Source organism: Talpa occidentalis, unplaced genomic scaffold, assembly GCF_014898055.3.
Source record: "Talpa occidentalis isolate TD23 unplaced genomic scaffold, MPIMG_talOcc4v2.1 talOcc4.14, whole genome shotgun sequence".
NCBI classification, from domain to species: Eukaryota; Metazoa; Chordata; class Mammalia; order Eulipotyphla; family Talpidae; genus Talpa; species Talpa occidentalis.
Genome location: NW_023601433.1, coordinates 20,180,385 through 20,191,512, shown reverse-complemented (window position 1 = coordinate 20,191,512; position 11,128 = coordinate 20,180,385). Strand labels below are relative to the sequence as shown.

The 11,128-nt window shown below is 59.9% G+C and overlaps 2 protein-coding genes across 4 annotated transcripts; one reads left to right on the top strand and one right to left on the bottom strand.

Moving 5' to 3' along the window:
* Positions 1-415: 415 nt before the first annotated feature.
* On the top strand, positions 416-1,689 carry LOC119245210 (cell death-inducing p53-target protein 1-like). 3 transcript variants are annotated; one of them, XM_037511459.1, is made up of 4 exons: positions 416-503; positions 588-623; positions 1,294-1,450; positions 1,566-1,689. In XM_037511459.1, the coding sequence occupies exons 1-4, from the start codon at positions 416-418 to the stop codon at positions 1,675-1,677; spliced, it is 393 nt and encodes a 130-aa protein (XP_037367356.1). In that variant the 3' UTR covers positions 1,678-1,689. The 3 variants fall into 3 exon arrangements, with proteins under 3 accessions (XP_037367356.1, XP_037367355.1, XP_037367354.1); XM_037511458.1 differs by having other exon boundaries at positions 588-743; XM_037511457.1 differs by having other exon boundaries at positions 588-743; positions 1,177-1,450.
* A 2,124-nt stretch (positions 1,690-3,813) lies between these two features.
* On the bottom strand, positions 3,814-10,922 carry LOC119245209 (heme oxygenase 2). Its single transcript, XM_054694829.1, has 6 exons — positions 9,872-10,922; positions 8,942-9,027; positions 5,782-5,899; positions 4,998-5,489; positions 4,203-4,338; positions 3,814-4,123 (listed from the first exon to the last, which is right to left on the bottom strand). Exons 1-6 carry the CDS (start codon positions 9,998-10,000, stop codon positions 3,996-3,998), a joined length of 1,089 nt encoding a protein of 362 aa, XP_054550804.1. The 5' UTR covers positions 10,001-10,922; the 3' UTR covers positions 3,814-3,995.
* Positions 10,923-11,128: the final 206 nt, after the last annotated feature.

Sequence of the window (11,128 nt, the reverse complement as noted above, 5' to 3'; positions counted from 1 at the left end):
CTGCCGCCTCGGGAGCACCTGGGGTTTGAGGTAAAGTTTCCCCCGGTCCCCGCACAAGTGGGTCACGCTGCCCCAGCTCCCACCGGGAGGGGAAGACAGGACCCGCACCCAGACTGGCCTGCGGGGTGTCCTTCCTCCCTCCTAGGGCTGCACTCTGACAGGAAGTGGGGGCGCAGCTGCGGGGGTAGCTTTGCATGAGCTGCCCGCAGCCGGGGTGGGGCATCCCCGGACCACTCTGCCAGGACGCTGGCCACCAGCTTGGGGGCCGCACGGAGGGGACCGAGGCAGGGGGCCCTGTGTGCACGGCGCCTGCAGTGCTGAGGCTGTCACCCGCCTTGTGCAGCCCCTCGGTAAGGGGGAGCTGGGGGCTGAGCTGACTTCTGGGCTTTCCTTCAGGTCCACGGAGACAGTGACCATGTCGTGGAATGAGCCTCCCCCTCCCTATCCTGGGGGCCCCACAGCCCCCCTTCTAGAGGAAAAAAGCGGAGCCCCATCCACCCCAGGTAGGCCTCGGTGTGAAGCGCCCTCCCTCCAGCCCTCCTGCTGCAGCTGGGCCCTGAGCCGCCTCTTCCTGCCTCTCTGTCCAGGCCGCTCCTCCCCAGCCGTGATGCAGCCCCCACCGGGCATGTCTCTGCCCCCTGCAGACATCGGCCCCCGGCCCTATGAGCCGCCGGGTCACCCAGTGCCCCAGCCTGGCTTCATCCCCCCACATGTGAATGCAGATGGCACCTACGTGCCTCCAGGTGAGTGGGGCAGGGCCCCGGGGTACGGGCTGATGGGGACGGGGCGGGAGGCCTGGGCAGATGTCTCCCTGCCAGGGGCCCGTCCCTGGGGAGCCTGGGCTACTGCTCACCCAGCAGCTCCCCGAGGGACGGCTCTGCCCAGAGAAGGGCTCACGCACAGCACAGGTGGCGCCCTGTGCATCAGCGACCGACACAGCCCAGCCCTGGCATGTCCGCGACAGAGGGAGGGATGGCGCCCGGCTCTCGCCACGCCCGGCTCTTGCCACACCCTCCAGGAGGGCAGGCGGGATGTGGACGGTCATCTAGGCCCAAGGCCCGGCTCCCACACCTCACCTGCAGCCTGGGGGTGGGGGCCATGGGGCTTCGTGCGCATCTTTCGTGGGGGGCGTTGGCCAGCCAGCGTGACCTGTCTGCTCTGTCTTTTGTGCTCCAGGTTTCTACCCTCCCCCAGGCCCCCACCCGCCCATGGGCTACTACCTGCCGGGGCCCTACCCGCCGGGGCCCTACCCAGGCCCTGGGGGCCACACGGCCACAGTCCTGGTCCCTTCAGGGGCTGCCACCACAGTGACAGTGCTGCAGGGAGAGATCTTCGAGGGTGCCCCCGTGCAGACCGTGTGCCCCCACTGCCAGCAGGCCATCACCGCCAAAATCTCCTATGAGATCGGCCTGATGAACTTCGTGCTGGGCTTCTTCTGCTGCTTCATGGGGTAGGTGGCGGGCGCCCCTGGGGCAGGGAGTGGGGGACTAGGCCTCCCACACCAAGCTGGAGTGGGCCTGGGTGCCCGGCCCCTTCAGGCCTGCCCACCTCTCCGTCTGCTTCAGGTGTGACCTGGGCTGCTGCTTGATCCCCTGCCTCATCAACGACTTCAAGGATGTGACGCACACGTGCCCCAGCTGCAAAACCTACATCTACACGTACAAGCGCCTGTGCTGACAGAGCTGGGACAGACTCCCGCTGTCCACCCGCCCCCCGTGCTTTGCTCCCCGCACTCAGTGGCGCCTCCCCACTCCCACTTGGGGGCAGAAGCTGTCCCACCAGCCCCCTGGACGTCTTGTCCTCTTCAACTCACCCTACCCTGAGCATCTGACTCTTTCGGCAAAAGATTCTGTTGGATGGAAGGCCAGGGGCGCGCAGGTGGCGGGACGGCGCCGAGCGCGTGTGGCTGCTGCGGGTGGCGTGGCCAGGAGGACAAGCTGGGAAGGGGCGCCTTGCACGGTGGCCTTCGTTTCCATACCAGGGGCAGGTTCGGTCCTGACTCCCTGGACCAAAAGCAGATGGAGCAGTAGTGGGTTCCCTCGGCCTGGGGCCTGTAGCCAGTCATTTCTGATCTGCTGGACCGAGGGCAGGGAATGGACCCAAGCAGGACAGGGCCACGCAGCCTAGGTGTGTTTGCAGGGCACTAGTGGTGGGTCAGAAGGCACGGCTTTGGTCCTCGGAACTCTCAGGAACTCCACACCTTATGCCCAGGAGCCACCTGAGATAAGGTAGAGAGGGCAGCATACCCACAGGTCACTGGGTAAGGGATCGGGCCGCGCTTGCCACAAAGGAACTTGCCTCTCCCCCCCGCCAGCGCCTGTTCCGGCCCACACCTCTGTGCACCCGTCCTCGCTGGGGCTGGAACTAATGCCCAGGAGCCTCGCCCTCTGCCACGCTAGGTTCCTGCTGCCCGGTGGCTGGCACATCCCAGCTGGGGCAGGCCGCAGGGAAGGCCGGCTCCCGGTGCCGTGGGCTCGCCTTGGTCCCCTCCCGCTCAGCAGCAGGAGCAGTTGTGGCCAGGGGACCGGAAGACGTAGCCCCGAGCCATGGCAGCCCCCTGGTGGACACCAGCCCTGCCCGGGCCTGAGCCCACTGTCTCCTGAGGGTCTGTCTTGTGAACCTGCCCACATGGCCCGCTGAATCCTGCTGCTGCCCCCTCCTGGTCTCGCACCGCCACTGCATGGCCTCCCTTCATTATGAATCGTGGCTGGTCTCCGTTTGTAGTTTCTCATTAAATTGGCCCTTTCACCCCCCTGCCTGGGCCTCCACTCACTTGCCTGGCTTCCTTCTTTGGGGGGGGGGGTCTGCAGGTAGTCCAAGAGCAGTGGGGTGCATCTTTAGGGTCTCGGTGCTCACGCAGTCCAGACTGCTCAGGGCCATGCTGACCTTTGAGAACCCAGTGAGAGCAAGTCAGCCCAGTGTGGACAACCCTAGCCGTGACCTGGGCACAGGCAGTCGGCTCCACAGTGCTGGGGAGTGTCCTCGAGCGACACCCCCCATGCCAGAGCGGCCGCACGCGGGATCTTCAAGCTGAAGCGCCCAGCGGGAGCCCAGGATCAGCCAGCCTGCAGGTGGGCACCCTTGCTCCCCTGAGAGAGGCAGAGCCACCCTCGCTCCCAAGGCTTCCGGTCTGAAGGTGACAGGGAAGGGGAACAGCAGCCTAGGCTCGCAGGTTCTGGGCTGGCTCGGCCCCCACCCCGGCAGCTGATCCACCGGGCAGATGCCAGGATCCGGGACAGCTAACAGAGCCCTATTAATAAAAACAACTTGGGTTCACATTTCTCTCTTAGACTTTGCAGTGTTATGCGAGTATGTGCTTTTTATCCTTACTGGGTGCAAAGCGGGAAAGCGCCAAAGCCCTTCCGAGAGTCAGGAAGCCACAGGGCAGATGAGCTGGGAGGGCAGGGCTGCGGCAAGGAGACCGTGGCCCGTGGGGCACGAGGAGGACGGGTGAGGCTGCCAGGGCAGCGTGAAGGGGACACCACGCCAGGAAGGAGGTGGGCGGCCGCCAGAGTCCTCTTTATTGAACGCCGTAGCGTTTACACGGGTCAGAACAGATCCTTGGGGGCTTCTGGCTGCCGGGCCGGCGTTCCCAGGGCCTCTGAAGCAAGGTGCACTGCCCCGCCCTCCCGCAGAGCCACAACAACCTGAGCTCGCAGGCTGCTCCGTGCCCGGGGAGGGGACGGACACGACACCACACGATTGCAGCAAGTGGGCCTGGGGGTGGAGGCGTGGGTGCTCCAGGAGCAGAGCCGGTGCCAGGGGTTCAGGCCAGCAGGCTGTCCCCAGTGCCACGGCTGGAGGCGGGGGTGCTGCAGAGAGGCCGGGCTTGCGCCCAGCTCAGCGTCTGCCCGCAGAGAGGACAGTGACAGGCAGAGACGTTAGCGTCTGGCTTTATTGGTTGCTGCTTGTGTCAGACCCCGCGTCTGAAAGTCCCACGCGGTGGCCCTCGGTCCAGCGGAGGTGGGGCGGGCCCGTGTGGGGCGGCGAGTCCGTCACATGTAGTACCAGGCCAGAAAGCCGGCGGCCAGGGCCACACTGGTGGCCAGAACAAACTGGAGACTGGACTTGCTCAGCATAGCCAGGGCCATTCCAAAGGGGCATCCGCTGCCCTCCAGGGCACCTGCATGGCAGCACCAACGGGACGCAGCCTCAGCGGGAGAGGCTGACGAGCCGGCCCCAGGCGGGAGCGTGGGACAGGCAAGACCTCCCTTTGTCTTGTTTAGCGGTGTAGTAGGGGCATTTGCACACATCTCCTTTCCCATCATGCACAGGGAGTCCATCCTCCACAGCCTCCTTGGCCAGCAAGGAGCCAGCCTGGTCCAGTTCATTGAAGATCTGCAGAGAGCACCAGCAGCCATCACTGGGCGGCCTGTCAGAGAAACACTGCCCCCACGCAGAGGGGCCGAAGCCACTGGCCCGGGAGCATGAGCCGCACGGTGGCAGCCCGGGCCCGGGAGCCGTGGCAATGCCGGCGCTGAGCCTTCCGTGCAGACCAGACAGAGCCCACAACACACCAGCAGGGCACTGACAGGAGATGGCAAAAGGCTGCCCCCAAGTCCCCCAAGGCACTTCCAGCCGGAGGGGAAGTGCTGCGAGGGAGGTGGGGCCGGCCCACTGAGGGCCCTCGGCTCTGCTGCCACGAGCCAAGCCCGCGGGGAGCCAGGGCTTCACTCCCTGCGGCCACGGGTGCCGGGGGCAGGCGGGTCCTCCAGGCTCGGTCCTTCCAGAGGCGGCTTGTAAAGGACTCACTCCCGTCCTCATCCCTGAACCGAGCGAGCAGGACGTCACGGGGCAACCCTTGCTAGCGACCCGATCCCGAGGACCAGAAGCCCGCGGCGAGCACGGGGTCCACTCTCCCCGCCCCCGTCCCATGCCGGAGGCGCTGCCCTTCCCCAAGCCCTCAGACGAGCTGTCGGGCAGGGCAGAGCCCTCCTGGCGCCCATCTGAGGCGCCCGCGCTCTCATAACCGCTCCCGGCCGCAGCCCCGCCTGTACCTGCATGTTGTGCTCAAAGGCCTTGTTGGCCTCCTCCACGATCTTCTCTCTGGTCTTCGCGCTCAGGTCCAGCGCGTTCATCCTGGCCCGGTAGAGCTGCTTGAACTGCTGGGCATTGTCTATGTTCTCAAACAGGTAGAACTGGGTCCCCTCCCCCGTGCTGGGGAGTTTCAGGGCCCGCTGGGCCACCTTCTTCAGCACCTGGCCCCCGGACAGGTCCCCCATGTAGCGGGTGTAGGCGTGGGCCACCAGCAGCTCCGGCGTGTTCTGCCCCACGTAGTGGATCCGCTCCACGTACTTGCGGGCAGCCTCGGAGCACTGCACGCGCGTCTCCCAGCCCTCGCCAAAGAAATACTCCATGTCCTTGACCAGCGCCTCCTTGCGGTGCAGCTCCAGGGGGAAGTACAAGGGGGCGAAGGCGGGGTGGTCTTTGTTGCGGCTCATTTCCTCCTCCAGGGCCGAGTAGGTGAAGTAAAGCGCGGCGGTGGCCAGCTGTCGGGGGCGGGGGAGGGGAGACGGCGACAGCTGTGGGCCTGCAGCACCGGGCTCAGGCCGCGCCGCCCTCCTACCCGCCGGCCCGTTTCTGCACAGGACGCGCGCGGCGAGACGAGGCGGGACGCGGGCGGCCGCTTCCCCACGTCACTGCTCTCCAGCCGGGAGACCCACGGCGTGATGTCGAGAAGGGGTTGCGGGGAGGCCCGACTTCTCCCCGGTGCAGCTCAAGAGAGACTTCTCCATGGGACTCGGCCCCGACCCGACCCTGCTCACGACCACGGGCACAAACCTTAAACAGCTCCCTCCTGATGTTGCCTTTCAAGAAGTGCTTCACAAACTGGGTGTTTTCTGTCCGGTCCTGTGCTTCCTTGGTCCCCTCCTTCGGGAGCTCCGAGAGGTCAGCCATCCTGCGGAGACATGGACGTGTGAGAGAGAGAATCAGCCTTCCTGGCTCCGGGTGACGCTGGCTGAGCTGGAGGCAGAGGCTGCCAGAAGCCAGGCCCTCGTGGGCACAGGTCGTCTGGGGGCGTGGGGAGGGCGGCCTAGTCTGCCTCAGGACGTGGGACACAGGCTGACCGGCCGACTCGCCACCCTGGCCGCGCGTCTCAACCACCCGAATGCCCGCCGCTTCACGCCCCGGCTGCCCGGCGTCTGAGGAGACGGACACCTCTAACCCCCACAACACCCACCGGCTGCCCCAGGGAAAGCCGGCCTAGGGACTCCGAGCAGTTGTTGAGGGACTGTGGGTCCCCAGGAGGGCCGCGCTGTCCCCTCCCACCTGGCCCCACAGCCCCTGGACCTGTGGGAGGCCCAGCAGGGGAGGGTGAGAATGAGACAGGGCCGGCCTGGTGGAGCCAGGGCCCGGGTCTGCGTGATGTGACGGCGTCCACGGGCCAGAGCGGGCCCAGGCCGAGACACCACCTGCAGGCAGACCCCGGGCTTTGGTGCTGTGTCCAGACCCACCCCTAAAGCCCCCCAGGTTTGCGGGCTTCTTCAGAAGGCCGGCTCCTGTCACCCTGGTGCTTAGGTTTACAATTAGCAATTATTTCAAGATATTACCAAAAAAAAAAGCTCTGCAATGGCAGGACTTCCACAAGAGACGGAGCGTGACAACGCAGAGGCCCTGGGAACCTGAGAAGCCGGCCCCTCCCCGCAAAGAAAAGCCCCTTGGGTCAACATACCAGGGGCAGGGACACGAGAAAAGGTGTCAGCTTTGGGGCCCCCCTGGTAGCGCAGCGGTTGAGCGCTGGGTTGCGAAGCTGCCCGCAGCCTCTGCAGCGCCGGTTCGATCTCCGGCTGCTCCCCGGCCACCGGAGGAGGGTCCCGCATGGCGCGCAGACCTCTCCTGCCGCCCGCTGCTCCCCTCAGCAGTGGACTTCGGTCCTTCTGCCTGTTCTGCTCCCCACTCTGGCTCTGGTGAATTCTCTCACCCTCCCATGCTTCTGACTGTACCCAGTGCTTGTATAAATAAATAAATAAATAAATCTTTAAAAAAAGAAAAAAAAAAAAGATGCAATCAGAAGAGAGCCCAAAAGAGAGCCATCTGCCTGTTCTCAATCCTTTTAAGGTCCACAAGTTGACTCCATTCTGCCCCTAGTTCTGAGCAGCCCCTGTCAGGGATCAGTGGTGGAGTTTGGAAAGTTCCACCTTTTACCATCTTGCTAGCGATGAGTGTCATCTACTGAGCCAGGAGTCCTTCTGTTATAAACAGGGTGAGGGGCACCCCGGGACCTCCAAACCTGCCTGCCTACTTTAAATAGGTTCCTCTATCCGCTGCATAAAGACAAACATACTCTTAGTGTGTGAGACCTTCAATTAAAAGACAAAACTTTAATATAATTAATGTGTGGTAGAGAGAAGAGAGGGAATGTGTAGTTAAAAATAGCCTCTCCATGAAACACCCAAAGTTACCCATCCCTTCCTGGATAAATGCCCAGACAAACAAGTTTGGCCCAAAGCAGTGCCACTGAGGCCTGAGAGCTTGCCACAAATCTAAGACACCTTCTGGTAAAGGGGCAGAAGGAGCCAGGCAAGTAGGAGAGGAAAGGAGCAAAATCAAAATCAAGATAAAGGCTGCCATGTGTCTTCACCCACATCTCTGTCTCTTTCAAGTGTCTCCATCCATGTCCCCCAGCTCTCTGGTACAAGTCCAAGGTTGAGAAGCAAGCACAGCTTCTTCACATGTTTCTCTGCATCATGTGCCTCCTCTAGGGCTTCTCCTTTCTCTTGATTCTTCTTCTCACTTTGCTTCTTCTCTAGCTTCTCCTCCCTGCTCAGCTCCACCCCTTCCTTGGGGTTGCAGGGAACCTGAATCTCCCCTTTCTGTGGAAACCACACTGTTACAAGTCCTCACTGTCCTTCTTCCAGGAGCAGGAAAGAGAGAATAGGAAAGGAGAGCTCTGGAAATGGGTTGGTGGATAGCAACAGTTAATTCTGAACTCAGCACAGGTTCTGCCCCTGCCGGCTTTCTTTGTTAGAGGAGCAGTGGGCAACAAACTGCAAGCTAGTGATGTCCCGAACAGACTCCACCCCCATCGCCATGCCCGACCAGACCTCAGGTGCAGAGGCTTGCCAGCCTGCAATGAACCTGTCTTCCTGACTGGGGAGCTCTGGAAACGAGGGGCAGAATTGAATGGTCACATTGGCCTTAAAAGACAGAGCAAGCGCATGTTCTTGCCTTTCTGGCTTTGGCTCACATCATGGTCTCAGCTCAGACTGCATTTTTGGAAGAATGCGTTGCCTAATTAATCCGCCTAACCTCCCCTTGTAAATAACCCTTTCCGACCCCCATTTCTCTGTGTGTCTGCTGATGAGTCTTGTCCTGAGTTCTTAAGCACATGGATGAGGACTCTGAGGTGAAGCCTCTTGGGTTTCCCTGTAACAGCTTGACACTTTATCTTGATTGTCTAGCAACTTGGGGAGTCCCTGCACCAGTTATCAACAGCCTGCATCCCTACAGAGTTCACTGTGGTGACATCACAGCCCATGAAGACCAAGTAGAATAAGGCTGCTTTTTTACTCAATAGCATCTGATAAAGAAACTGAAGCCTGGAGAGGCTGGACTCACTGGAAGTTACCATAGTGGTGCAAAAAATAAGAACATGTCAGAAAGGTCTGCTAGCATGTGGTGGAAAGCTGTGTAAGGGAACAAAACTCTGTTACCATAAAAATGTCCTTGGAAAGAGGCTTATTTCATGGGAGGGTCTCTGAAGATTGAGTGAGATTTCTTTTTATATTTATTTGTAAATTTCTCTCTGTAAGACTCTCTCCTAGGAAGACCTAAAAACACCCACAATCTAGTCTGTTTGCCATGTTCAACCTCACCACCACCCAATTTCACAAGAAAGACCACACTTAATCAGTGTAGAAAACAGCACTTGCACTCGTGTTACACTGGAGCTTCCTCACAGAGGGACACCAGGTGACTGCAGGTCTCCAGCATCACATACCGGTACAGGGTCCTCTGAGCATCATTCAGGTCTTCCCATTCCTGCCAGGGGAAGTTCACAGCCACGTCCTTCAATGACACCATCTCCTGTGAGGGAACATTTCTCCTCATTTCAGGGCTGTCAGCCTGGGTCACACAGCAACAGTGTAAACACTCCTTCTTGTGCTCTTGTACAGGAGGCACCATTTTCCTACTCTACACTGTTTTGTGAACAGAATTCTCAGGGGAAATAGTCTTACCTCTAGATTAACCCATTTGCTCCTAAAAGAACTACAATAGTTTACCATACAAATTTGGAAGTGTCTTTGAGTCTATGAATACAAGGATGAATAAAATCTTCTCCTTGAAGAGCTTATCACCTGGTTGGCAGGTAGAATAACACAGACGTGGAATAACGTGCTACGTAGCGGTGTGAAAAGCCTGCTGAATGCAGACACGGTACAAAAGAAGAAAAACCAACACTTTGTAGTGTTGGGTTACACGTCACTGAAGACCCAAACGCTTAGCTCTTCCTTGTAAATCACACTGTCATGAGGATGAGACAACAGCAGATGTCATAGAGTGAGAAAATAAAAAACACTCGCCATGATAACTGACCTGCAGAGAGCACGCTGCCAGGCAGAGTCCCCAGCAGGAAGGCAGTAGAGTCAGTGAAAGTATTCTGGAACTGAAGTCAGTCAGCTTTTATGAACTGTGGGACATGTGAGCTGAATTCACCAGAATAGAAGGATATGTGAGGTCTCCCTGGTGGTGCAAGGAGTGAAGCAACTCAGATCTGCCTTTTCTGCTTCCCACTCTGTCTCTGATGAGTCCTCTCACCCCCACACCTCTGGCCTGTACCCACCTCTTATATTCATACATAAACAAAAACGAATCTTTTAAATAAATCAAGCTTGAAGGGGAGTTAGGTATTTGGGGGAAATATACTCACTGGGCAGCAGGCTGAGCCACACAGCAGGACTGGAGCAGACAGGCCCAGCACAGGAAGGTGAGGGGCCAACGGCCTCCCCTCGTCATGGAGGATGAAAAAGACAGGGGGAGTTGATAGGTAGATTTCCATCTGGTAATTACCAAGAGGCTGAGCTGCCCCAGCACGTGCATTAATCGGATGCAGGGGTGTGAGCCTGTGTGGACCCTGGGGAGGACACTCGCGGCTCTACCGGCACTTCTGTTACAGGAGGATTACATTTACTGGGCGCTCCTGGGAGTCAGACGGAGGGGCTCCGACAGGCGGGTGGAGGTTGACCTTTTGTGAGACTCATTTCCACGAATAAGAGAACATCCCCGTGAGGAGGCGTCCAGGTTCTCACGTTGGAAGGATTTGTCCAAATCTCTCCATCCCTTATCAGAGGGAGAGGCGGCCCCTTAGGACCGCACCACTCGCACCCTTGTAGCTGGGCTTCCCACTGCCCCCCAGGGCTGACCCCCATCCTCTGTCCTTTCTCTGGGGTTGAAGATGTCATTGCACAGGGGGCAGAGACCATGTTGGTGGGTCACTCAGTGTTCCTGGGTCTTCCCCAGGTGAGCGAGGAGGTGTCCACGTGTACTCAAGTGTATTTTCTCCCACTGATGCCCTTTATTCCAGGAAGGTCTCCATGGAGAACCACAGGGTAGATGAGATGACGTTTCCTCCCAGGATCCCGGCGCAGACCCAGAGGAGTATACAGAAGGGGAGACAGGAGGTGCTTCAGGACAAACCCGAAGGGAAGGGTTGACCCAGGTGGGGAGTCCTCAGCACGTGCTGGGGAATCCAGGGCGAGGCCCCCCAATGAGCAGAGAGAAAAGGGACCTTAAAGGCATTACCCCAGGAGCGAGAGGAGGGAAAGCCGAGGGAGACAAGGAAAGGGAAGACGCGCTGCAGCAGCAGGTGGCAGTGTTGGGGCAGACCCAGAGGCACCCTGAGACCCCAGACCCTGCGCACCCTCCACTGGCACTGCCATCTGTTGCGTGCGGAGCAAACACCCCCTCACGTGAAAGCCCTGCTGTGGAAAACAACAGGGTTGGGGTGCAAGGGAGAGGAGAAAGGACAGGGTTAAACAGTTTCCAAGGAACCAAAGCCTCCCGGGCCTGCAGGGTCAGTCTTATGACTCCCACAGTGATGACCCCAGCTTTGGGCACTGCCTGCGGCGTCCTCTCTGCAAGTCCCCCCTCCAGGGGCTGTGGGGGAAGCGGACACACCTGACCTGCC

What these genes read in the sequence shown, in the direction of transcription:
- LOC119245210 (XM_037511457.1), top strand. Translation starts at nt 416, where the DNA reads ATGTCGTGGAATGAGCCTCCCCCTCCCTATCCTGGGGGCCCCACAGCC. An exon ending in CGGAGCCCCATCCACCCCAG is followed by an intron (nt 504 to 587) that starts GTAGGCCTCGGT and finishes CTCTCTGTCCAG; the next exon opens with GCCGCTCCTCCCCAGCCGTG. An exon ending in TTCTTCTGCTGCTTCATGGG is followed by an intron (nt 1,451 to 1,565) that starts GTAGGTGGCGGG and finishes CGTCTGCTTCAG; the next exon opens with GTGTGACCTGGGCTGCTGCT.
- LOC119245209 (XM_054694829.1), bottom strand. Translation starts at nt 10,000, where the DNA reads ATGGAAATCTACCTATCAACTCCCCCTGTCTTTTTCATCCTCCATGAC. An exon ending in GTGGCTCAGCCTGCTGCCCA is followed by an intron (nt 9,028 to 9,871) that starts GTGAGTATATTT and finishes GTTCCCTCACAG; the next exon opens with GAGATGGTGTCATTGAAGGA. An exon ending in GCTCAGAGGACCCTGTACCG is followed by an intron (nt 5,900 to 8,941) that starts GTATGTGATGCT and finishes ATGTCTCCGCAG; the next exon opens with GATGGCTGACCTCTCGGAGC.